Here is a 27,848-nt window from a genome sequence, read left to right as displayed (position 1 = left end):
TAATCCAAGTTTTCCAGACTGACTGAAATGTCACAGAAAAAAACCTCAAACCCAAACCCAACCTTTTCAGGTGGCTTCTGTGTGTTTGTGTTCAGAAGCTTTTGCATTTAGAAGGCTAACAAAAGCTACTTTCTATATGACTTTGCAGGAAACTCATTTAAAATGCTTCCTGCTCAGATAGATCATCCAAGTGATAAGGCATGACTAGGGGGAGGAAGAGAGGAAAAAAAAAACAACTCAAAATCAAAGAAACCGTATCATGTCTAAAATGTACAAATCCTCTTTTGCCCCCCAATCAGATATTCACTTAGGTGGAATCGACTGTATCTTTTGTACACAACCAACAAATAGAGAAAAAAAAAAACAGGCACGTGAAACAGTGAGGTGTGTAGATGTATTACCAACACAGAATGACCACCAACAATACAACACACAAAGTAGAGAGACAAGTATTAGGAAAATGGTTTAATATTGGAGACAGAAGCAAAAAACTGCATCACACAATAACATACGTTACAAAAATAAGTCTGACTGTTTCAACTACACGGTTATGTTCACAATGAGGACAGAAGAATCAGAAAAAACTCTGATCTAAACAGCAAAAAAGCAAACCCCTAACGTTTTAACTAATACATTTATCCACGCAAAGTGACCGAGTACTCCTAATTCTAATTACCTTATTGTGTAACTGCACGATACAGAATAAAAAGTGAAACTTACCGCTTTTGTTAAGACAAAATTCTAAACACTAGATATAAGCAAAGGGAAAAAAAGAAATCAAGCCAAAGTTTTGAATTCTCTAAACAAAACCAACTCTCTTTCTACCGTCCAGAAATCAAACTTGAAAATCAGTCATGATCGAGGGGGCCCACGAGAGTAAGCCACAAAAATTTCCATTTGTTTTTTTTAATCTCCAGTATAAAAAGTTCCACTGGTACAAAATGCGTAAGTACAATCAAGTTGTAGAAATAGGAAAGCCTGCTTTTTTTTTTTTGCCTTTTTTTGTTCTTTTTTTTTTTTTTTTGGCTCAAATTCCATCAAACAACAAAATCCAAATGCATCAATAAAACAGAAACAATACTCAAATGGTCTTACAGTTTCCACTAGATTGCATTAACTTTGGCTTTTCTCAGACAATACTTAAAAACTAGTTTGTAATTCTAAACAAAATGATAGTATTATTAATCTACAAACAACAATTCTCACAGCACAAAAAAAACACAAATACATAGGTTCGGGGTTTTTTTGGGTTTTTTTTTTTTTTTTTTTTTGTATGACATTATCCAAAAAGGTAATGAAACTACAGGATATTTTTTTTCCTTTTGTTAATTAGCACTTAAGATAATAAAAACAGAAACAGTAAAATGATTCCAGAGTAGCACAAGCCAAGGAACTGTAACCCCTATGGTGAAAGAAAGATGAACTTGTTACTCCTTTGAGGACTGCCATTTCATTGCAATTAGCTAATTTGTTTGAAAAAACAACTAGTCTAGGCTTTTGATTAGAATTTTGTAAAGCAATTTCCCTTGTTTTTCTTCCTCTCTTATTAGGCCCTTGCACCCTTGCAGCTTTTTCCTTTCAGTATTTTGAAAGAGAACTGGTAGATAATTTGTCTCCAAGGAGGTGTATGTTTGGATTTTTTGGTTTTTTACTTGATTTTCATTTTGGTTTTAATTTTTTTTTTCCTCAAGATAGACAGTTTTCTCAGCAATGACCCATCTCAGTTGCCTGGAAGTACAGAAACATTCCTCCTTTCCCACAGCTAAACCAAGGTCCTGTGTAGCGTAATTCGGGGCAGCCTGATGCCGAGTTACACTGCCTGAGGACCAAAGGCATCAGCACTCCCACTAACCAGACTGGTAAACCCGCAGGACACACTAGGGCATCTAAAAAAGCTTTGGAAATTTATACGGTGGGAACAATGAGAAAAATTAGTGAAACAGTCTAAACAATCCAAATGATGATCTCATATTATATATATAGATGCACATATATATAATATAACATACGTGAGATGATACTTTGAATATGCAAAATTGCTGCAAGTAGTACAAAATAGCCCTCAAAGGGTGTAGGAAGGCCCCAGCAGTAGTAAAAACATGTGAGAAAAGTATAGATCATTTATTTATAAGTGCATGTGCTATAAGAAGGAAACTTTTTTGCATCACTAGAGGCTAGTCCTTTCCATCCCAGGGCTCTACATAAAGAAGCATTTAAGTTGGGGATGAGAGACAAGAGTGCACCAGCTGATGTTGTTCATATAGGGCTTTGTTTTTAATTTTAGGCGGCTTCGAATATAATCAGCTAGAAATAGAAAGTGGAAGAAGGTATGGCACTTTATCATCAGTCGCAGGTACTGCTGCTCACACACATTGGATTGGCAATGAATTCTCTACACCGGTAGCAAAGAACCGAATTTGATTGTTGATCACTACTTGTGCGGTAGAAATGCAATCTAATCAGACTTACAAGGCAGTGAAAAGGGCTACCAGCATCTCTTTTCTGGTTCCTTACACAGAGCTTCCTCCAGCAAACACCCACATCAGTCACATATATATTCCCATGGACTACGTGTATGAGTAAAGTTACTCCTCTCTGTACAAGTGTCTGCAGGAGTAAGCCAATATATTGCCGTCACAAATAATGGCAGATAACACCAAACATTACAGTGTATGTAAACTTTATCCATAAAAAGTAGTTTAACTGCAGTGCACACTGAATTTTCACCCAGGAAGATCTAGTGCATCTGATTTAAGCAAAAGTTCATTTATTTAAATTACAAAAATATTTTTTTTTCTCCTCAAGGTTTTCAAATGGTGGATTTACCACTCCTGTCTGGGAGTGGCTCACACAATAGATAATTAAAGAATTGTTTTCTTTTTCTTTTGTTTTATTAATACTGAATAGCATATTCCAGCAGCATATTAAAAGCTCTTTAAGAAAGACAAAATCCCCAAAATCTAAAAAGGAAAACCCACAAGTTAATTACGGTTTTAAATAATTTTAGTTATAGATACAGAAGAAATTTAGACAGCAGTAAAATATTTTTGTCCTTCAGATCTGCCCTGTGCATTGTTCTGATTTCAACCATGTATTAAATAAACCACAAAAAACTAAGTATATATATATTTATAGATATAGATATATATATAAAAATAAACAGCAAAATGGTGAATGTATAAAAGGTATTAACACTCAAGACAGCTCTGGGTGGAAAGGGTTAAAAGTTCAAAACTTTCTCACCTTAGAGGTTTCCATACAATATGAAGAAAATACATAGTGAGGTTTGCTTTCACAGCATTGATGTGTGCAGAGTGGTTAAAAAAGTGAAACATGGGCACTTATACAATGTTTTACAAAAAACATCAAAGAGAAATAACAAACAATAACAATTTCAGGCAACAAGACCACAGGATAGCAAGTTAACAAACTTTTTAACCTCTTTTTTCTTTAAATATTAGGGATTTATACAAAACACATAATAAAATACCCATGTTATCAAATTACTTCACACAAGAAACACACTGAAGCTCTAGGAAGAAAGTACCTTTGGAATTTGGCACTATAGTTTCACTGATTTTTTTTTTTCTTTAAAAGAAAAACCGATCACATTTTGCTGAACACAAACACATCTAAATTGTTCACAATAAAAAAATGACATCAATGCGTCACAAGCCAACACAAACTTATTCTGGAATATTTTTTCATTTTTCACATGAAATTCTTTTTTTTTTTTTTAAGCAAACAACTTTTTTTTGTTTTTTTTTTGAATCTTGTTTTTGTTCTTGTTGTTCAAGTAAACCAATTTTAAACTCGTCTTTTATAAACATAGAACACTTAAGACCATAAGACTCATGATGAAACCACAACTTAATTCACAGAAGCACCAACGTAACACATTTTACAGTAACCTTTCTTCTGTACATTGAAACAGTATAAAATATAGGTAATTTCATGTGCATTAAACCATGGATTGTCTAACTGTGAGTCAGTTCAGCAAAAGGTGACACAAGTAGGTAGCATTTGCCCTAAAACAGGGTAAATATTTTCTTATACTAATCTACAAAAAGTGGTTCTATATATATACTTTAATGAGAAAGTGAGCCACCTAAAATGGCCTTATCAAAAAACTTTACACTGCCTGAAAAATGTAAAAACTATTACAGACCTCTAGAGACTTAAAATCAGACAGTTTTATTTCTCAAACTGTTTTGGAAGTAGTCTGTTAGAAACCAACATTCTGTGCCTCTGGACACATATTGCTATTGTCACCAGTGACCAGGCAGAATGCCAATCCCTGTATAATACTTTCAAGTCTGTTTTTTTTTTTTATTTTTTTTTTACGAAATGAAAAAAAAAAAACCAACAACCAAAAAACAAAAAACCAAACCAAACCAAAAAACCCAAACAAAGAAACCCAAAGAAAAAAGAAAACTAAAAAAGGAAAGAAAGAAAAAACATTTTGCCACAGGTTGTTTTTAAATCCTATCATTAATTTATCTAATAATAAATTTCAGTCTTGCATGAATGCAGCAATGTTTTTTCACATTGACTTCCCAGAATTCATAGCTAGATGAGGTCACATGCAAATTTCAAAGGTCAAACTAGATCAAAGGTCAGTAGGAGAACCAAATATGATGTGAGGTCAGAAAGACATCAGAAACAATGACGGGACGATGAAACTTTTTTTTTTTTTTTTGAGACGCCACAGGGACATGCTAGGCAAACGATGGGCTAACGGGCATGGAGATGTCTAGGGAAAAAACAAGGAAGAGGAAAAAAAGTTACACAGAATCTATGCAGCACAAACAAAATCACTTTTATGGGTGCAGGAGAAAACTAATGCAAATCTTTTATCAGTAGAGTCTATGAGCCGTTCACATAATTTGCATTAACTTACAATACTTGTCAACAAGAGCACAATGGAACCCCAAAAGGATCCATCTGAAAGAAGTCAGAGAGAATGGATTCCTCTTTGGGGAGGAAAGAGAGGAAAGAACCAGTTTCTACAAATGTAACAGAAAGGGATGGGGGGCGGGGAAGGAGGAAGGCCAGACAACTGAACTTTAAACTAGGTAATGGAAACTACGAACAAAATAACCAGACAAATACAAACAAGAGGATAAAAGCATGAACTGTAAAGGGTGTAGGGTTCGACAGTGAAAAAGTGCCCATTCTTGGCACAATTACTCTAGAGACTACTTCAAAGGATCTAGCTAGCATAGAGAGCTGCTCTTTAGGTATCCAATAAGTTAACAATAGGCAATAAATAAATTCCATTATTTCTGAGGCAGTAAAAATTTTGTATAAAAATAGAAATGCTTTTTACAAATAAAATTTACAGGCCTGTGGCTTTCTTTTTTTATTATTATTAAATTTATCTCTCAAGAAACATCAAGTATTGTCACTCATTTTATTTTTTTTATTTTAAACCCTGTAGCTTTAGAAACAGATCTCTAAATCTTTTTTACATTAATTCTTTCCAAAAAAACAAGAACTTAAAAAAAAGTGAAATATAAAGACGACCAGTGTAAAATCAGACTAATATACAAGACGTTGATTTGAACCAAAAAAAAATCAAATCTATTAAAAATAAATTAAAAAAAAAGTTGATGTAGTGGAAAGACTTGTTTCAATTTTTGTTGCAAAATAAGTGCTTCAACTGGCATGAGGCCATTTTGTTTAACCTATAAACTGCTGGTGCCACCCTGGTAAAATACAATCCATCCATAGAAAACAACTTTTATTGTGTGCTAATGGCACCAGGGTTCACAGAGTTAAATTGCACATCGTGTGTGTGTGTGTGTTGCTTTGAATTTCAAGATGTTTATTTTTGTTTCAAAAAGGAGATAAATTATGCTGCAAAACAAAATACAGTAACACAACTCAGTAATTACTTGGCAAGGAACTGGGAGCCAAGTGTAATAAGGACAAGTGGGGAAATGGAAGTGGTAACTGTAAAAATAACTGTCTCTTGGTGAAGGTTGGCTCTATGTTCTTTCTTAACCCCCCTGCAGAGGACAGGTTTGCTCATGGGACTTACCCTAAGAAAGCTAAAATAAGAGCAGTAAGCATCTGGGGTTAAGATCAGTAAGGTTTGCTGTCATTTTTGGAGCGTTTCAGCTGAACCTTCAAGCGTTTCATGCCAATCTGAAAGCCGTTCATAGCCTGGATAGCAGCTTGTGCAGAGACTGGATTGTCATAGCTAACAAAACCTACGAGACACAGAATGGAGGTGGGAGAGAAAGTGAACTATAGGTTAGAACAAATGTCAGAAGGCGTTTTGTTAGGATTCTATTATTACTATTTGACACATTTACCTCACCTTCAATTAGTTCTTTGATCACACTTCGTATCCCATTTCCTCTCCCATTTCCTTTACCTTCCCCTTTACCTCCATAACATTTCTTTACTAGCTCAGATGCAGTTGGCCACTTTTGGTGCAATGCAGTTTTCAATCTGTTATTTATCTACCTACCTTAGAGACTGAAGATATTTACTACCGCGACACTTTGCAGTGTAATATCTATATACCTCCCAGCCTATTAGGAAGTACTACTAGGCCAGTCTGCAGGTGTGAAGCTGAAACAGAAAGCTTGGTTACGTGAAAACAAAACCCAAACTGCCTACACACATTTGCACGCATGAGTGTGTGCCCATGTGCATTGGTTCTGTGTGCTAGGAAACACTCACCTCCTCGGGCTTAGCTTAGGACACTTGCAACATTAATATTTTCTATTCTTCCAGTTCAAGATCTCAAGGTACATTAAATGTTAATTAATTCAGCCTCTTGGTCCCCAAAGGGGTATGCAGGCATCTAAACTAAGCAGTATCATAAAGACAACGGCAGGGCTTGATGAGAACTCCAGGTCTCCTCAGCTGCGAGCACTAACTAGGGGAATAATGCTTGCTTGGGTAATTCAGAATGGCTGGCCTGGCTCAGCTTTCTTTTCCCCTGGAGACTAAAAATGCTCTGTTCATAATGGACTCAAATCTCCCTGATTCTGGAAGCTCAAAATTCATTTTCATATCTGGGCCTCCCACTTGTAATTGCAATGCTCGCCTAACTGCTGCTCTGCCTCAGCTCTGGCTAATTACTACTGTACTCAGCCTGCTATTATGCATCTGCTTTGAAATGCTCCCTCTTCTTTCCACTTGAATTTGCCTTAACACATATCCCTTCACTCTGTTAAAGCATGGATCCCACACACTTTGTTTTCAGTTCTAACGCACAGGCTTCTCAGTGCCTCTCTTCTACCAGCTTTCTTCATTTGGGCTTAGCGCCTGCATACTTCTCTGATTCATAACCTGTTTCTACCATCATTTTAGCCTATTCTTTTATGACTCTTGCTTATGTTGCACTGCTGCCCTCTCCCACCTTCATTATCAGAAGGATATATTTTCCTCATTGTAAAGAAAAAAAGCTCTTATCCATTCATCTGGTGCTTGCCCACCTGCTCTCCTTCACAGACCATCCCTATGGTTTCACCTTAAATCAGCTTCACCAAACTATTAACTCAAGACTTTTCTTTGACAATTCAGGCTAAGTTCTGTTCCTTCCACTCAAAAACACCTCTCATGTACAACTCTGCAGACCTTCCCCTGGCCAAAGCCAATATGCTCTATTCATGTTGTTCTACGGTTGATTATTTGTTACCTCCTCAAGAGAAAGAAATGTTCCTCTATACCTTCCTTGGTTTTAGTAACTTGTCACTTCCTCGCTTTCTCCACTAGATCATTTCCTCTTACTGTTACTGCCATATCCTGAGAAGCTTCACCACTCTCTTCCTTGCCCCTGTTTTCTTCTAGGAGATCTCATCTGTTCACATGTCAGCACTGAACTCCTGTGCCTGCTTCTATCAGCTCACAGATCTCAGCCTTGATCTCTAGCATCGCCTCAGAGATAGAACACAGATCTACCATGAGTTGGGAGGCAGCTGGAGCACCTTCCAGGCAGGTGCTCCACAACTGAGATGTAGCTACTGTCAGTTACTTGGACAATTCAGCATTTTCCTCTACAGCTTTCCTGACCTTCACTTTGTTCTCTTAAGTGCATTCAGGACAGTCTTCTGCTATGAACTTCTCAACACCTTAGTTCCTTTTCTTCTGAGCTACTTTTTATTCACCTGAAAATTAAGCAACTGATCTAAACTAGCCATTTAGATGGCATCTGTGAATGGTGAATAAAAAGAAGCAAGCACACCCACCATTCATGTCACCAGTTTAGACACCTCCACTGCTGACAGAAGAACAACTAGTTCAGGCTACCCTTACCTTCAAGGGGGATAAGACAAGTCACCTCATTCTATGTCTTTTTATTAGCTTCCTTGACTCAGCCACAAATTCAAACATACAACCCCTGTGCTGCATCGATGGCACCAGCCGTGTTCATTCAGTTGTTATTCAGATCCACAATTTGTCTCTTCATGCAGAATGCTATATCTACATTAGCCTGTCACGCTTTCATCTTCTCCCTTATCGAGAACCTTCATTTGTAAAGCTTACAGAGGAATCTGCCATTCTCTCCCTTTATTTATCTTTTTCTGATTGCACCCATTCATCAATTTTTGTCTGAATTTTAAACTGCAGGTTACATGAGGATGGGTCGGTGTTTCTTATCAATTTTCAAAGACTCTGTCATGACAATTCTGATTTTTGTTTTATATCTCTATGTATGTCTATAATCAAGGAAAATATTTTTAATCATTCAAATAGCAATTTTTCTATGAGGCAGACTGCCTTTCTGTGCTGATGTCATTGGGTCCCCCCTCCCCTGCTTCACTTCTACATCTCTCACTTCTGTTACTCTAAGGTTTATGAAAGGCAAGAGGTAAGCTTGAAGAGTGAAACCCTTTGCCTGCTGAACCAACGAGAGCTCATGAGAACTCACTGAAGAGCACTTTCAGGCATGAACAGACTGTCCTGTCATTCTCATCACCATTTAATCTTTTGAGCAATCATTTGAGGTGGACAAGAAAGCAAATAAAGCCAAAGTCCATTTTCTGCAAAGAGAAGTAGTTTTTAATTTTGAGAAGCAGTTACGTAAAAGTTCATCACTCTATATCACTACGCTGCGACTCACACAGAATGCACCTTGCCTTCCCAATCCTGCCAGTGGACAGCCTTGGTCAATCTTTTCACCTTTTTGGTGTTCAACCTGTCCTCATCTGTAAGTTGACTTCCTCCTCCTTTGGGCCGGAGATTGGAAACTACAGAGTAGAAAGTACCAAGCATGTGCAAAACACAGATACTATTACTACTACTACTACTACAAGGGGGAAAAAGACCAAACCAACCAAACAAAAACCCCAAACTGTACCAAGAACAATGACCATTAATGATACAGGAGAGAAATGGGTTCTTCGGATGTATTATTGTGCTAGTTTTTGGATGGTAGGACAGAGAAAAAATAAAGCTTTTAAAACCACAAATATGAGACCAAAAGAACAAATAGATGATTCTTGCTAATAAAGCTGAGGAGGTACACATAAAGTATGCTAGTATGTTAAACTAGCAGGGTTAATTCTGGCTTTGCCTATGACTAGCAGCATCACCAAGTAGTCACCTACTGAATCAGAAAATCTCAACTTCCCCTGCCACTGCAGTTCTTTTTGTTTTTAAAGCAGAACTCTCTCACTGCTGGCAGAATATCTGGGGAGGAAGAATGAGAAATTGAAATGTTAGTGACAGCTGACTAATGCCAAAAAGACAGAGGACTCCTTCATCCGTTGGGTGTTGACCCCTCCATTTTCCCTCTAATAAGATAACCTCGGTGCATTGCTCGAAGTTAGGTAATTGTGTCCCACAAATCCAGACAGATGTGTCACCAGGTGAGAAAAGAGTAAAAGGAAACCCACAAAAAGCAAGTGTGGGAAGCGTGCTGATGAATTGAGCCGCCTGCCCAAACTAATCTACATTCTTTCAGCAGTCACCATAATTGCTGCATTTCGATTAATGCAGCTTGATTTGACATTTCATCAAGATTCTGGAGACCTCAACAAAGATTCTGTCACCCCAACATACTAACTGAACTGGCTCCAGATCAATAGGGAGCTTTTCAAACTGGCAACAGCCTCAGGGACTGTTTTAACTCATTGCAGAAACAAGCTGGACTATATTAGTCTAGATATGAACAATTTTTTGTCAAGCTTAAAGAGGTCAATGCTTCAAAAATGAACTGAAAGACTACGCAAGAATGCAGCAAGAATGTCACACCCTTTCTCTGAAGCAAATTAACTTTCTGGGTGCCCAAAGGGTTCACCTTCAGGTGAAAAATACTCAGATTGTGGCAAGGCTTGGATTCCAGTGCAGTAGGTGTTTCTGAGTAACTTGATGAATGCTCCTCGTCTTTGGGTACTGTCTAGATAAATTCAAGCCCTTTCAAGATGGATTGAAGCCCAATAGCTGTGGGGCCTGTGAATGACCCTAGCAGAGAGAAATCCTTAGACACATGTTAACAAACCCTAGATTTTTTAAAAAAGTAATTCTATGCAAGCTAAGAAACATTTATAATAGTTAATGGGGACACCAGAATTAAGGGATGGTTCTGGGCAAAGAGCAACACTGTTGGTTCAAAGGAGTTTTGGAAACTAGGGGGTTGTTAGTTACTCTTTTGTCATACGTATAGCTGTGTTCCTTTACTCTGGGAAAGAACCATCACTTTTAAGGAAGCTCCAATATTTTAGGTCAAAACTTATAAACCTTATCTCTAAGAGATTCTTTCCTCCCCCTAGACCCCTCTTATGTCTTGCATAAGACAACAATTATTAGACCAATGAACTAAACAAATTGCCCCTCACATTTGGCACTCCACTCCAGCAAAGCACTGACCTGGCACATCTACACTATCCCAAAAACATCAGCCCACTTAAACAACTGGAGAACTTGTTTTATATCGACATATCATCGTCTTTTCTGCTGTGATCTAATGTTCTGGCAGCTTAGTGTTCTCTGGGAAACTTGACACTGATCTTGTGAGGCTTCCTTCATCCCTGTGCTAAGGTAAGGGGAGATGCTACCTTCCGTAATGCACCAGAGTCTGCCCGCAACAGCTGAAGCTGCAGATCTAGGCATCAACTGTCTGCAAAGCGATCTGAACTACATGTACAGAACATTCAATCACTAATTGCAAAATCTTGTGCTTAATTCAGAAGAAAGAACTTCCTGAAATGTAGAAGTAATGGGTTAAACATAGAGCATTTTTAAGTGGCTTAGCTATACAATAGAGAATAATTAGGTATCCATAATAAGGCAGTTTAATAGTATACTAAACGACATTCCCCCACATAGGGTGTAATTAGTTTCATGCACTTGACACATTCATGCGAGATGTCAGACTGGAAGATTATTACTGTTTTTTCATATCCAATTTTTAGTTAGAAGTAGTTTGTCTGTGCATCTTCCTGCTCATTTGAGGATTAACAGTCCATTATTTTTGGAATGAATTTCCAGTATGACATTTCTCACATTGCTGTTAATTTTCTTTCCTGGCCCCTTTTCAGTACAGTGCATGTGGATTTTACTATTTGATTTATTAAATTTGACATACCAAAGCACTTGCTCAGATTGGTCTGTTTGTCAATGAAGACTTTAGCAGAGATAACATTTCCAAAAGGCATGAACATCTGCAGAATGTCCTGGTCTCCAAACTCCTGGGGGAGATGGTAAATAAAGAGGTTTGCCCCTTCCGGACCTTTAGGGGGAGAAAAAAAAAAAACAAAACCAAGTATGAAAACAGCTATTAAAAGTGCTGTATTTAATCTATTTTTCCATAATACTTACTGATGGTGATGGCCAGAAAACATTTCACTTTCCAACTTTGAAGTAACAAAAGCAAATGGATCATCAAAGGAACAGAGCTGAAATGCAGCTCTTTAGAGCATCCTATCTTGAAAAGTGTTTACCTGATAACTCTGCTACAGAAGTTAAACTGCTGCCTCTTCAATTTATACGAGTGCCTTTCAGTATAATTAGGGTTAGGAAAACAGGTACACAATGTATTGCTCTCTCACAATACCTCAAGCACTGCACAAGGAGTCCTCTGCTGCCTCAAACACTTCCATGGGTTTGTCGATTTAATTCCAATTGCAGGAATTTATGGAATTGCAATAAGCCAAGCTCAGACTTGAGTATCACAGATTTGAACTTAAAGGGCAGGAAATTGGTGGAAGTGGGAATAAAAAGGGTAAGACAAAGCAAACCTTGTGACTTGGAAATCAGTGAAGTTGGAGAGAGAAAAAGATACTCAGAATTAAATTTGTACTGAATCATGTCAAAATGACAGCTTTTTATTTTTTTTTTTAAATAAAAATTCCACATGGAAAGATGTCTCCTAGAAGAAACTCTGTAAAGTACGTCTTTTTAAAAAGTTCAAAATAAAGTAGCTGGGTTGAAATTAAAGTGGTTTTAGACAAAGTTGAGTTTGCAAAGAAAGGTGCAAACTCGAAAGTGCTTTGAGTATTTTTCTTACAGCCAAAAAGTGAGATGCACATTATTAGTGCTGTTGGTTTGAACAATCATCCTAGCACTAATAGGTTATTTTTTTTCCCTAGCTCAATTTCTCCTTTACAATAGCATACTGGAGATGAGCAATGGATGCCTGGAAGAACATGATGAATGATGGAGCCAGGCATGTGGACTTCCCATGCAAACACCAGGAGTGGAAGTGGTACAGCAAGGGAACAAACATTGCCGGTAAAAAAAAGCCATCTACAGTAACCTGTTTAAGTATTCCCTTGCTTTTAATGGAACCTAAGTGTGCCTCAGATGTGATGTCCTTGGTTTTCTGGAGAGGAAGAGGAAAGCACGCATCAGATTTGTGAAATATGGTCTGCAACAGTCACAGCAGCTCACCTCTCCCATACCAAAGAACCAGGCTGGCTGCTCTCTCTCAGCCTGAAGGAAAAGGTTGCAATGTTTGTCCAAAAGAAGGGGATAAATGGATTGGGGGAGGGGAGGAAGTTTTTAAAAAGAAAAACTTTTTGGATGTGAAAACAAATAAAGGAAACAAATTGCCACCCAGAACTTACTTCTTCCCGCAAGGAAACTGTCTTTCCCAGAAAGCAGTATTTCTTAAAACAGTAAGAAAAAACTTATTAAACAGTATTTTAGAGAAGAGGCATGAGGCAGTTCACTGTGTTTCAGCATTTAATATCTATATAGCATTTTTCTCTAGTACTTGTTTATCTTCAACCACTCCAGACTCTTCACCATTCCCTCAGAAGTTATGTGAAGAGACAAAACATTGTTGTCAGTATTCAGTGATGGGATTTTCTCAATTTAACTTAACCCCTCACTAACAGATACGAGACATATAACTAAAAGGCCTATTTTATAAGGGACACTGCCAATTCATAATAATAAAAAGTAAGCCTACGCTTGGTATGAATGTTCATAAACACAAACAAATTGAAATAGTTGGAAAAAAATCAATGTGTCCTCCACTCTGTGACACCAAACAAACAATTTCTTTCTGGTGTGAAATAATCAATTGTCACTGACCAAAGGGAGTGAGATGAAAGATAAATGCAGAGAACACAAAAACATAAGGGGAAAAAAAGTTGATTAAAAAACCCTTTCACTTTAAATAATCCAAGCTGTTAGCAGTAAATGAAGAATTCAGAGAAAATATACATTTTAACTCCAGTGTCCCTATACAATAGCCAGCTGGGGGAATGCCAAGTTTGTCTTCCTAGGAAACGCATCCCATAACAGTACAAGATACTATTTTACAAGGGGATAAAAAAATTTCTCTTGAGGATATTATACTAGGTTTCTTTCCAAAGCTTAGCTCTGGCAAGAACAGCAATGACAACATAGATACAATCTTAGAAAGCATGCGATATTTTCCTGTCCTTCTAGAATCAGCTGGAAATTAGGATAAGAGAAAGCAACAAAAACAGAAACAAACCCCAAAATGCCTGGGAAGTGTGCAGAGGAACAGGAGAGGGGAAAAGGGTAACCTCATTTTCCTAAACATCTTGTAATTAGTATTCATTTATTCTTAGCAGTAACTTCCTGAGGTTTATTCGCTGTCGGTGTGGGGAGAGGGGGTAATCATTCACTTAGTTGCTTCCCCGCAAGACCTACAATTAAGCAAAGAACCACTCAAAGTGAAAACGGATCTTGTCATTAACTCAAAACCTCAAACCTAATCAGATTAACTCCATTATCACAAAAATGGAAAGCAGAAGAGAAAACGGCAGCCATAAAGGGGTGATTTTTGTTACCAGTGCCTTTTTATGCGGTCATTGCTAAATGCTTTTATATAAGAAGGGATGGTCAGTAAAGTGTAACTTGTAGGACAGATGGTTAAAGAAGGAACTGCATTAGAGGTCAAAGAGGGTAACAATACTGAAGAGGAGAAAACTTGGGGGTGGGGGGGTGGGGCGGGGGTTGCGGGGAATAATCAAAAATTAGGCTACTGGAGGTCCTTCATTAAGCCTCCAGGAAGAAACGAACCCACGCCATCACTTTTGCTTGGCCGAACGCAGGTTGCTTGGCCACAGTGCTTGCTCCAGCGGCAGCAGGTGCTTACCTTCCTTCTGGCTGCCCGCAGCGCTTTGCTGCTGCAACAAGCTCTGGCTGTACAGGGTGGGCAGCGCGGCGGCAGCGTACTGCTGGATCCCTGAGTAGGCCTGGGTGAGCGCGTCCATCGTACCGGCCGTACCATTCGTCAAGCCTGTTGCGCCGAGTCCTCCGTTCAGGGCCGCCATACCTGAGAGCATTTGAGCAACTTTACAAAAAACCCAACAATAGAGAAAAGAAATTGCACTTGTTCATTAGTGCTTTCCGAAAGTCGTTGGTATTATATGACACTGACAATGACAGCAGTGCATGCAGCTTGGCACTTCACTAAATGGGACTGAAAACAAAGAAAACACGACTCTGGCGTCAGGATCACTGTTAGCACAACGGTGGCACAGTCAAACGGACTTGCATGCAGCCTGCTACTGGCAAGTACTACAGCTCGATGCTCCTGCCAGCCTCTCTGCCCACCCTCCTCAGCACCTCTGCTCCTGCTGAGGGTACCTGAAGCTGGGAGAGTGGGACGTGTTTGACCTGTGTCCTTGCAAGCTGGCCACTGGGAAAAAACAGTCTGCGAGGAAGGCTGCTCCTTCTGACGAGCACCTTCAGCCACAGGCCATGACCACACCGTATCAGAAGCATTACGCTTAGACAGTTAGCAGAGAATCCTGATTAACAGCATTTAGAAATAACCCTCTGTATAATTATGGAATTCATCCCTTAGGTTTGTGGGAGGAAGATGGGCTGCGATGCTCTACGCTTCCACCCTCCTTCTCCAGTTACTCCAGAAGAGATGAACAGCAGCACACCTAGAGTGACTAAAAATGCTTCCCTCAGAATAGGTATCTTTCACGGAGAAACAAAAGCATCTGGTTCTAGCAATGCCTCTCTTCTCACTGGAAGCAGAGTCACTTCTTTTTTTTCTTTACAGTGATTCTACATCCTGATAAATAACAGTTTAATTTAACTGGGATGACTGCCAAAGAGGAAATTTCAGACTGTATTGCTAGCTGTGTGGAAAATGGCATCCCTCATCCATGCAAATAGTGTGATCTGCAAAAAAAGTGTTACCACTCTGACTCGATGGCAGACAAAATCCCAGGCTACAGCCTCTCCCTGTTGGCTTCTATTCCTCATCACACCTCCTGAATAAGCCATGTTGAAGTTAGCAGTGTTAACACTTTTTTTTTTTTTTCCCCCCAGAAATTCTAGAAAAAGTGAATTTTCTCTTAGAGCTACAGCCTCTTTGGCAGTTGAAGGGGTGGCAGAGTTCCAAGCCCTGCTCATCACCCACACCTCTGACTTGTGTCAACTAGAGCAGTAAGTGCTCAACAGGACTGAAAGTTGGGCCAGGGAGTTTTCTGCACAACTAGCTGATCTGTGCTCCCCAGTTTTTAGGTGAACAGCTCACAAACAATTTAGAAGGGCTTAATCAGGCCCCTTGAAGTACAGATCAGTCACGAGAAAACTGAGGCACCCAGAACCACCAGCGACCGTTTCTTAGACATTGACTGCTTGGTGTTTGGGTTGGCAAAATGATAGGTGAAGAGATGACTGGTAGAGCCATATTAAGACCAAAAAGCTAAGAACATTGAAGAGAAAGAGAGGGCTTAATTTCAGAGCAGTAATAAGGGTTGATATGTAAATTGGAGAAAAGTGAGGAAATTAAGCAGAGGACACTTTACAGAGAATTAACAATGAAATCTATTAGACCAGGAAACAATCTTCAAGGGAAGTGGCATAATCTTATCACATGAGTAATTTAGAGATAGAACGAATACTGCAAGGAATTATCCTGCATTGACAGAGGAGGATAAAGATGCTGACCCACTACTTTTCTTCCATCTCTTATGCAGATTCGAAAAGTGTATTCCTATGAGTCTTGGATAATCAGGACAATTGCTCAAGTGGCACCTTTCTGGCACCACCAGAGTCTGTGCCAATTAAGAGAATTGTACTGCATAAATTATACCTTTTGATATTACTATAATTTGTGTGACTGAACACTTGACAGAGATGTGATATTCTTAGCCTTTCCTTAATAAAATGTCTCGCACTTTGAAGATTTCTCTTTCCCCTTCACCCCACTTCAGAGCATCACTGTATCCTGATAGGAGAAACTGGCTGCCACTACTTTGAACAAAAACCTCTGCCAGAGCACAGGAGAGCAGATCTTTGATGTATAATAGTTCCAGCTATAGAACAAAAAGTTGCAAACCAACATAGCTTGTGGAGCATCTTATACCTAAAAGATAGGACATTTTGAATAATAGTAATAGTAATAAAGAGCAATAGCATAATAATAGCAACAGCAATAACGATAATAATAATAATTTGATCCTGAGCCTGACCATAACCTACTCTGATGTTTTTGTACTTAGGTTTGTGTCATTGCTTGCATGGGTGTATACACAGCTCTGGTTAAAGTAAAGGCTCCTGATGAAGCAGCTTCTACTTCTATTATAGGGTTGAAACAACTTGATAACAGAGGAAGCATTAGGATAACGTTATCTTTTGTGAGTCATCGGCCTGTTAGATAAACATGCTTTGTGCTGCAGTGGACAGCATCCTCCCCCTTGTTTCACCTAGACTCATTAAGCCCCTTCCCACCCAACAATTTCAGGTTAGCAAACAGCCAGGCAGCCCCAGCTGGCTGCATCGCTTCTGGGAAGGGCACGGCCACGGCTACCACAGCGCACGTGTCTAAAACACTTCCTTCCTGAGCAAAACAGATATACAGAAAGCTCTCAGAATGTTTTCTCTTCTCCTTTTTTACATTTTTATGAAATCTACAAGGTCCAGCTGCAGTTACATATCTCTTCCATCTCTTTATTATCTCCACCAATGCACTTCAGTCTGATATTGAACTCTGGTCCCTTCTTCACTTCTGTTAAATAACCTTCTAGAGTCTCTCATCTATGGCCTTCTCCTTTTTTGAGTTACTCTACATAATACAGAAGTGACAATGCTTGGCAAGTCCAAAGGTCTCTCCAAGTGCTTTCCAAGCACCTTCAAATCTGTCACAAATAGTTTTATCTCTATTTTACAGATGTAAATACGGGGGCAGAAAGGGTAAGTGGCTGCCCTGGGTTCACACACAACTACTGTGTCGTAGCTGTTCGGTATCCTGGATCCATGGTTGTCTTTGTTAATTGCAAAGAATCTCTAATTCCTTCTTTATTCATTATTCCTCATTATTCACAATTCTGTTTGTTAGTTACATTATTTAAATTTAAGTGCCCAAAGGAGACAGTCTAATGTTTTGTCATTTAAGGTTTTAGATGCTTCAAGCACAACTGAGAGAAGACTGGGTGAATCCCCACATGTATGTACAACCGTTGCCACACCCTTGGAAATAGTTAAACTTTCCATACTCTACTCTCTTTAATTTTTAAGGCCTCTAGACATCTTTCTACAATGCTTCTCTCTACAATGAGAGCACTACCACTCTCCACAGCCCAGCTTCTTTACTTTGGACCCAGCAAACAGATAGAGGACTCCTAGTGAGCTCAGCCTGGAAGGCACTGTCCCTGTGGTTCTCACATACAGATCAGGACATGGCACCAGAGGAGTACCTCTTCCAACACCTCTGTGTAAACCAATGCCCAAGCCCAGTGCCACCCTCTGATTCATTTTTGGGTTAAGCTCTGCTTGACTTGCACTTTGGATCACTCTTGTTATATCCCCAATTAGAAGCATATCACTCAATTCCAGCTTCTCTGCACAGTTACTTCAGGAACCTCCATGACCAATTAATGTTTTTTACTGGAGTGCTTATGACCATGGCATAGTGGGAAACATTTGACTTATTGAACATGAAGCTTCCTGAAGGTTCCTAAAGAGGTCTGAGTGTGAATAACTGGATTAGACATGGTCGCTAGAAAAAGCACTGGCTTGTAATTAAAGTAGACAGGGGAGGTGGTTTTGAACAATGCTTCTCTATCATTAGCATCACAGGTACCTGAAATTGATAATCAATGTCACTCTTTTGAGAGAAACAGTGCCACAACAATGTGTTGTGTTGTGTTGTGGGGAAGCAGTTTCCCGTCTTTAGATCTCTTTCATATGTATATACATAGACAGACATACCAACGTACATTTTGTGAGTGCTATACACATACAGATATTCCAGGCACACATGCCTTTGTCCATAAAAACATCCATGAAGAAGATTTGGGACTGAAGCCACTGTTGGTACAAGTCCACAGAAGTAAGGTAGCTTAAAACACACTGAAATTTGGTACTAGCTTGTAACTATGTCATTAATACTTCAAATGACACATGCAGGTAAATTTGCACACACATCACCTCAAAATACTTGCTGAGAAAACGTAAACTCTTTACTTGTAGTCTAACAAGGTGTGTTAAAAGAAGTGCAACAGAATGGTTCCCACACAATGTCAAGAGCTCACAGATGATTCACTCTTGCTCAGTCTTGATGAAAGGGACATTATCTTGGAGTGCTCCAGTGTGCCTTGGTTCTTAGTACTTGTGGGAGGGAAGGAGCAGGATGCCATACTCTGCTTTTGATATTGTGACTTCTTATAAACCAAGTAAACCAGATCGTCTGTTTATCAGGAAAGGACATTTAATGATTTCTTACTTGTGACAGGGTAGCTCTCTTACTACGGGAGTTCATGAGAGGAGATAAATTAGCTCTTCATGCATGCCATTTCCAGTGGCTTGCTGTAATACTAATGTAATAATAAGACAGGAAACTAACATCTACTGGTTTGGAACATAAAATTTTTTTAAGTTGCTCTTGAGTCATATTTACTATGAGGTTGTTTGTGTGAAATATGCATGTCCTTGCCAGAAGCAAGACCTGTTTTACACAAGACCCCATGCAACCACTCAACATTGCTACATGGACATCCATAAGCCCCCTTCCTTCCCGACTCCCAACAATGACAACCAGAGATCACAGAACAAAAAGATTGTGTGAGCAGCCAAGTAACAGTGACAAAAAGGACATCATGCAGAGCATCAGAGTGAGCAAGAGATACTGAGGAGGACATCCATTCCTGGGGGTACATTATGATAGGTCATGGACTGGCAATGACCAAATAAGATTCCTTGCATTGCAAAAGGAAATGCAAGGAGCAACAGCAGCTAAAAAAAAGGGAAGGGGAAATGCAGCTGGACAAATCTCTTCCATTGCAGGCAAAGGTGAAGTCATCATAGCAGAAAAAAATTAAAACAAAAAAAAATAAAATCCTTCTTCTTCAGGAAAATCTTGACCAAGGCTAAGAACAAGAAAGAATGTTCTAACATCTACCGGCACCTAGTTAGCTGGAGATGCCAGGGTTTGTTTAAGATGTCATAGGATAGGTGTGCATGCTCTGGTATTACAGGTGACTAACTGCATCATTCTCTTACACTTGCCAATTAAAAGCCAAAGACTTGCCTTCATTTTTTAAGTATGTTGCTCTCAATTCAATTTGATAATTCCTACAGACATTTTAAAAGGACTGCCTCTGTGGCAAACATCTTTCTTATCACTACATTTCTGAGTGAGGTTTTGTACTTTGGGGCGATACACCTGTTGTCAGACTCCCTAAATGAACCAGGAACCTCTCCTATAACCTAGATAACCCAACTACCTCGCCGCATTTCTTTTACCTTCCATACACCCTGCAAGAAAAGGTGTCTTTGTGCAGGGACCCAAGGGACTTCACTTTGCAGAGCAAACTACGTGAAACTGAAAGACTCCAGAACTGCATAAATACCATGAATGCAACTAGATCAGCTTGACTCCCTTATTTTGTACATAGATTAAAAATAATCATATCATCGCTTTACAATTGATAGTTTTTGTGGCATTATTGGGGAAGGCTGTCCACCACAGCAATAAATACTCACTGTTTACGGTACCTGCTAGTGCATTAATATTATTCAGTCCAACAGTGGCTCCAGCCAATCCTTGGAGAGTACCCAGAGAAGTCAAAGAATTCATGGCCGCACCAGCTGTGGAATTAGCAGTTGATGCAGCCACTGAAATGAAGAAAAGAAAAAAAAAAAAGAAAAAAAAAGCAAGGCAAAATTAAGGCCATGTTTTGCTTATTTTAGCTGATCACAAACCAGCTTACAATAATGCTGAGTACAACAGGGCTACTGGCAAGAAAAGGAAGAAAAGAAAATGAGACCAATAGATCAACCTTGTTCAGGATATTCATGGTATGATTGCTCATGCAAATTGATGATGAGTCTTGCACTGCAGAGACTGGATCACAACATTTAGCACTGTGCTATTTGCAATCATAATACAAAAACATTAAGTATGGGATCAGTCGCTTTCTCTAAAGTCTGTCAATCAACCTAGCATCCCAGGCTGCTCAGCTAACCAGGTTACTGATATATTGCTACATTTTAAATTCCATCATTTAAGAAAAAAACAGAATTACTCACAGTAATTTTGTCAGACAACAGCTTTCTGTTCTGAGCCCCAAGTGCTCTAAGAGAAATTTTAATTATTCTAAGTGAGACACTATGCCATTATGCCTCTGCTCCAGGACACTATGAACAACATTTAAAGACCTGAAGTTTACAAAAATAAGAATGACCGTCCAAATACAAAATGTAACTACTATCCATTTTATTGCAAGCATTTAGCCTGGCCTTTGTACGTAACTTGTCATGTACATGCACCCCATAAATGCTACTATACGCATCCCCAAAAGAGGGGTAGTAGAGGCTTAGGTGGGGAAAAGGTCCTTGCTGCTACAGTGCCAAAGGAATGATGAAGGTGGATCAGATGAATCCACCTAAACTACATGCTTAGGAAGAGAAAGAGACTCACTCTCTTGTCATAGGAAAGTACTAAAGCACCTTAGAAAGAGCTGTCATTTAGGATAGGGTGGATGAACTAGAAATGCATGTCTTTCTCATAGATGGGCTTTGAATAACCAGTGTAGATTAAAAACTTAATTTACAGGTAGGTAAAGTTATACCAGATGAATCACACTCATAAAAGCTGCAGAAGCAATTAGGTTTTTAGCTTGTCTCCTGAGCCCTACTTTAGTGCATCAATCATAAAGACTCTCTTCCTTTATAAAGTTACATTATCTTCCGAAAAGTGAACATTTAAAGCCAGGGTTTTGTTGATGATTTACTAGAGGCACATTATGTCAACACCACGCTTTTTTGCTCTTATCCATTACCTAGCTATGAAATGGTTAAGACCACTTTTGTCTTGATGCTGTTTTGAGCTATTGAACACACCAGATTACTCAGTCAGCCCTCAAGAAAGTGAAGTCTCTACAGCTGGCAAGATCCAGTAAGGAAAGTAGGAGGAAACTTTTTCACTCCTGTGGGTAAAACTTCAAGCTCTAACCTACAAACAGCCCACCTTTTCCACCTTAAGACCCACAGAAGACAAGTCTTTGCACTCATGAGGCCTCAAAGTACAAAAGACTCTCCTTGTATGGGTGGGGGGAGATGTCCAGACTCTGTGAGGCATTCATTGTCCCCACTTCCCTAGCATCTGAATTGTTAACTTGAATAGTTTTATACGTTGCAGACAGAAGCAGCTTTGATTATTCAGATTCTCTCCACAAAGCAATAAGAAGCCAATAAACGTCCTTGATTAAAAAAAAAAAAAAAAGGTAATCAAAAAACCAAAGTAAAACCCCATTTTTTTCAGATAATGTGGGCACGAACAGAGAAGAGAGGAAAAAATCTAAGTGAATGAATGTCAGTGAATTCCCTGTGACCAACACTGCTCCACGCCTCTGCTCATGTTCATTAGCCAATCATTCAAATGGAGTATATAAACCTCAGATCTGAAGGATCTGATTGGTTTTGACTGGGCTGAATTCCATCCATTTTCTTTTTCAGATGGTTATTACCTTTTTCTCTTGAGGAGACACATATATTTAAGAAATGAGAGAAATGGGAGCTAGGAAACTGCCTGAAAATTACATTAAAGCTGGGGGCAATAACTCCTGTGAAGGAGAGCCATACGCTTATGGATTGTCAACACATCTGTTGGAGAAGGCTGAAAATTAAATTCTTCCCTCTTGCACAGCCCACAGAGTGTGTTGTGGTGGCTCTTATCATAGGCTCGCTGCTCAAACACATGCTGCAGGGATGGCCAGCATCAGGGGCCAACATCTCTTTTCTTCTTTTATGCATATCAAGTTTCTCTGTTCCAGCAGAAAAACACAGAGCAGGTGCCTCAGTGGTTCTCCCATTTGAAGTTGCAATGCAGATTATCTAGTTTGCCTAAATAATGACTTGACATATAATCAATGTAAAATACTAGTTGGAGCACTGAAGCACCTCAGAAATCTGTGTTTTGTTGTTGAGGCTATTTCTTCTGCTTAGCAGTGATCTGTCTCACAGATCCACTGGGACAATGCTTTTTCCTCTTTGGCTTATTATTTCTTTGAGGAAAAAGAAACTGAACAAATTGTGTGGTTTTCCATTATCTTATTGAACAAGGGGTGAACAGAAATGAAGGGAGCTTCTTTTGTTAGGTCACTTGTGAAGGACAGATCCAGCACCTAGCTGCGTGAGGTTTCCTGAGAGACTCCACACTAGTTATCTCCTTCCCTTTGCCTGAGACCTGCATGTGTGAAACCAAGGCAGTGATGAGCTAAAATACTATCATAAAAGCACCATAAAAGGTCCCAGATATTAAGAGAGGAGAAAAATTGTCACAAAATGCTGGATAAAACCAACAGATTAATCAATGGTATTCCCTGTCGTGTCATGTCCATCGTCGTCGTGTCCGTCCGTCCCCCCCCCCCCCCCCCAAATTTAAAGGGAGATGAAACCAAAGTTAAAGTCCTACAAAGACACGCATGGAAGCTTAGGCCAGCTGAAAGTTTTTACCTCGTATGCTCCCAGAATATGTTGAAATCCATCTAAAGCCAAAGACTAGGCTTCTCCTGTCCTTTGCCCTTTTATAGTTCCTTTCAACTGAAATATTGTAACATATATTGAACCAAAGGGGGAAAAAGAAAAATCACATGCCTTGTGGTAACAGTAGATGACTGCGCTACTTCAGGGGAACCTGTCTAACTCTCTTGTGTCAGCAAAGCTCTTGGGCTCCACAATGGCTCAGAGTAATGGCAAAGGAAGTATAATTCACTGTTGGAATAGCGTTATTCTATATTTATGTCTTTTAGTTGTCCAGATGACAACAATAGATTGGATACCTACAGAATTTATAAATTGGTTTTTACCAGGTTCCCCTGCCACCACATAAATTAAAAGAAAATATTTCACAACTCCTTCCGTCCTCCACACCAGAACGTTGCTGCTCTGAATCAAATCCCTTCATAGTGCTGCTGAATAAACAGCGGGCATCTGTCCCCAAGTACTTAGACAGCTCAATGTATGGAGCTGTAGTGCCACTAGGCATTGCCCTCTCTGTGCTACTGGTGCACCAGCGAGGAAAATTGAAACACACAAAAAAACGGCAAACAGCTTGGGCTTCTGGTGTCACTCTGTATGGCACACCCTTAATCCACAACATTTGGTGAATTATTTTTCCCTTTATACTGGGAATTTTATCTTTGCCTCCTTAAAACCTGCATATGTCAGGACTCAATGTGCTTCTGGAGCGGTATGAAGTGAGTTAGCTAATACTGAAGCTAGGGGGAGCGATTCAGAGACTGAAGCTCCAGCCTGATGAACGCTGGCTGAATATATAATAGTTGGTGAAGAACAGAGATGCTTTTTACCAGCTGCACTGATCATTCCTTCACAATGTTAAGCCCTGGATAAACATCAGAACATGATAGATAAGATTTTGCCTACTCAAAGGAACTTTTTCCACTCTAACATCAGTCATTGGAATAAACTGACAGCTTTCTCAAAGAGGCTGTTGCTCAACCAGAGACTATTGCCAGGAGTTAACAGGGTTGAACCCTTTGACTGTTGTTGCAAGAGTTCAGACAAGATGTTCATCATATTCACCACCGACCTTAAAAATCTATTAATAAGTGAAAACAATGTCACAGCACTGGATAAAGCGGTCAGTTTAGACTTGTAAGAGTGAGGAGTTGTCCAGTAACCCTGGACATAGAAAAATCTGCTCTCTTTCCTGCAGGTAGACTGCATGCTGGTCACCTGTTGCCTTCTCCATCCAGGCCACATACAGAGACTTTACAGAACACTTCAGCATCTCCAACCATGAAAGGTGAGAAGGTTAAAAAAGTTTATTTTAGACACCTTACTGTTTCTTCGTCACAACTCCTCTATTCCCACCTTTCTGTGTCAGCCTCACAACCTTCCTCCTCTTTCTTCCAAACTTAACTCCACTTTAATAAAGATCCAGAAAACTTAAATACAAATAATATTACTGAGAAGCTGTGAAATGGAGAAGGGTATGGCTGCAGCCTTTCCCCTTCACATCCCCAAATCACTCCCACGCCCAGCCATTTACCTTACTGTGATTCCTCCACTTAACTGATGACATATTTGCTATTAGCTGCATTATGAACAAAGAGACTTGGTCTTCAGTTAATATATTCTTTCACAGAGCTCTCTTTGATACAGAGAACACATTTTCAGTTGAGGTTGCTCTACACAGTGTAGGTATTTGTGTTTAACTACTAATGTTGCATTCATAGAGATCTTTAAGGCTGGAAGGAGCTGGCATTTTCAACTGTTCTCAACACATTTATTTCTGCCTGCAAAAGGTTATAGCACCTTTTAGGTCAGAGATTTTTTTAAACAGAAATCTAAAATAGCAGTGAGCCATTTCCCTTTTAATTTGAATAACATTTCAATACAATACCTAAAAGCTATGCCAACCTAGAAAAACAACCAGTATTAGCAGAGAAACTTCTGGCCATTCTTTTGGCTAGCTTATGTCCACAGAGTTATGGTGATTTACATCATCTGGAAAACTAGATTCAGGATAACAGCATCTAGTGAAGGCGATGTATAAATCTTCCTTTGGCTTTGCTATGCACACTGTGGACAGGATTAATTTCCCCACCTTTGGCAGCCTCACTGTTAGTTTAAGCTAGTCTAGTCAAAACTGTGTTTTTGAACTGCCTCTGAGGTTAAGAGATCTCCAACTCTGGCACCCTACCTTTACCTTTCTATCTTTGGATGGGCTGAACTCTGGAAGTGCTCCTCTTCCCCCTGATTCAGATGGTGACCTCAAAGTAGATGGAGAGAGCAAATGCATTGTGGGATGGATCCTGCCCTTCCTGTTGTGTTAACAAGCTGGTGATCAAAAAGTGAGTGATTTGCTCCTGCGTGCAGAACTGATGCCAAAGCATGCAAACTCAGGAGACTGACTCACATCTCAGGCTGAGAGAATTGCCTGATGCCGGGCAATTTTGAGCTAATCTGTAGAGGCAGATTCTATTTTGCAAAGCGCACCCTGTCAGAGAAAGGAACTAGACAACAGGCACTTATGCAGTCACAGCATAGGTCATGCAAAGTAAGATGGCCTTGCACAAAAGCATGCAGGGTGCTATCAACACATTTCCCAGTTCTGCCTCAAACTTCTTGTGCTGTCCTGGATAAAGCACTTGCTATGTTTTTTTGCTGCAGGACGGGGCTAAATCTGCTTTTTCCCAGCTGCTGGCTTGTCTCTTAAAGAGGAAAGCCATTTCTTGGAGGCACAGGCACATTTTTGTCATGCCTATTTACTTCCTACACCTAAGATGAAGTGCCCTTGATTGGGCTTCTAGGGATGCTGAAGTCAGAAACCCACAGACCTACGCTCACCTCTAGTACAGCCTTGGGCAAATCCCAAACCTCTCATGTCTCAGGGCCAACTTATAAAATGAATCCTCTTCTCCAACAGAGGAGGTTAACTGGAGGGTCCAGGGGGGCTGCCTGAGCACTTGGTGATGAAACAAAGTGCTCGATAAACACTCCCTCTCACCACTGCTCTGAAGTAAAGAACCTATTCAAATCACACATGTATTGCTATGATTTAGCAAAGAGACAGTTTGTAGTGTGCAGTTGATCTCATCCTTTCCTTAATTTTTGGGGTAAATGTCTAAGTAATAAAGAATTCCAATGACTTCACAGCAAAGTCATATACCACAGGGAAAAAAAAAAAGTCTCTTGGAAACCCCATAGTATATATGCTAACTTGTCACTATTTTATGCACTATTTTATGGGTGGTGATATGCAGTGGGCTGTGAACTCTCCATTCCTCTTCACCTTGTCCTGCTCCCTTCCTCCTCTTCCAACACTGGCACTCTGTGTTGTATGATACAAGTCTAGGACTAAGGTTTTAAGACTGAATATCAATGAGACATTCCAAAGATTTTAAGTTAAGTTTCTTTTTAGAGACACTATTTTGGTTTCAGGGCAAGACTGAACGACAGGATGGGCAAAGAAAAGCAAGGGTAGTTTCAGCTCTTTGTCTGCATAGAGGGATGCTACAGACCTTCACCCACCACATCCATGTGAAGAGCTGCTAATATTTTTGGAGCAGAACCAGCTTTCTGGTGCTGCAGGACTTCAGGGCAGCTCTAAGTCCAGATTAACTACGCTGGGGGTTTCCACATAGAGATTCACAACAGTAACTGTCAGCCCTGTTGGTGGTTTTCCTTTAAGCAGCTCTAGGTTACACCCCACAACTGCCTGTCTCAATGCACTGCACAACAGCATTTACTTTGAGGCTGGCTACCTGCTTATCACCACTCAGCTGTGAACTGTACTTTGTTCTTGTTCTACTTAATGGAGAGTTTAAATAACTCACGTGTTCAAAATACTTACTTTGCTCCCGTTAAGATGATGTAGTAGTGCACCTGGGATCAATATTACCCACAAATTTATCTGTATGACTTTAAGTATGAGAAGTTGCAGAGAAAACATGCTCTCTTTTGAAAGAGACTCCAGACAAATCTGTATTGGTGGTTCTCTGAGTCCAGAATCCTCTTTCTTGTACTGAATTTGGGTGTACGCCTGATTTTCTGCTGCCTTCCTGAGCTCACTGACTCCAGAGGCTGGATAAAAAAGATCTGACTTAAACTGCTCCTGACTAAATGGCTGCCATTCAGCATGAAATTTAACAAGGACAGATGCAAAGTCCTGCACCTGGGAAGGAATAATCCCTTTCAGTAACACAGGGTGGGGATAGATGGCCTGAGAAGAAGTTCTGCTGAAAATGGCCTGGGGGGGTCCTGGTGAGAGGTGACCATGAGCCATCAGCACGCCCTGACAGCAAAGAAAGCCAACAGCATCCTGGGCTGTTGGAATAGGGGGAGAGACAGGAGATGCAGGTGATGTTTCCTCATGTTTCCTCTTTGCTAAGTGCTTGTTAGATCACATCTAAATGCTACATCTAGATTTGGGGTCCTCATTGCAAGGAAAACGTTGATCAGCTGGAGGGAGTTCA

At 39.7% G+C, this 27,848-nt stretch overlaps 1 protein-coding gene across 13 annotated transcripts in view; it reads right to left on the bottom strand.

The window, feature by feature from the left end:
- Positions 1–450: 450 nt before the first annotated feature.
- CELF2 (CUGBP Elav-like family member 2) overlaps positions 451–27,848 on the bottom strand; it is a 376,863-nt gene continuing 349,465 nt past the window's right edge. For 8 of the 13 annotated variants that reach the window (XM_080392046.1, XM_080392040.1, XM_080392048.1 and 5 more), the window contains 5 exons: positions 20,389–20,520; positions 14,537–14,716; positions 11,549–11,692; positions 6,044–6,215; positions 451–4,753 (listed from right to left, as the gene is read on the bottom strand). In XM_080392046.1, coding sequence (XP_080248172.1) covers positions 6,088–6,215; positions 11,549–11,692; positions 14,537–14,716; positions 20,389–20,520 — 584 coding nt within the window. In that variant the 3' untranslated portion in view covers positions 451–4,753; positions 6,044–6,087. The remainder of the gene's footprint in view (positions 4,754–6,043; positions 6,216–11,548; positions 11,693–14,536; positions 14,717–20,388; positions 20,521–27,848) is intronic. The other 5 variants (XM_080392047.1, XM_080392045.1, XM_080392049.1 and 2 more) reach the window with 3 other exon arrangements.

The sequence above is a fragment of the Falco punctatus genome (assembly GCF_963210335.1).
Source record: "Falco punctatus genome assembly, chromosome: 6".
Lineage (NCBI taxonomy): Eukaryota > Metazoa > Chordata > Aves > Falconiformes > Falconidae > Falco > Falco punctatus.
The sequence above is the reverse complement of the archived record's forward strand: the minus strand, read 5'-3'. Positions and strand labels throughout refer to the sequence as shown.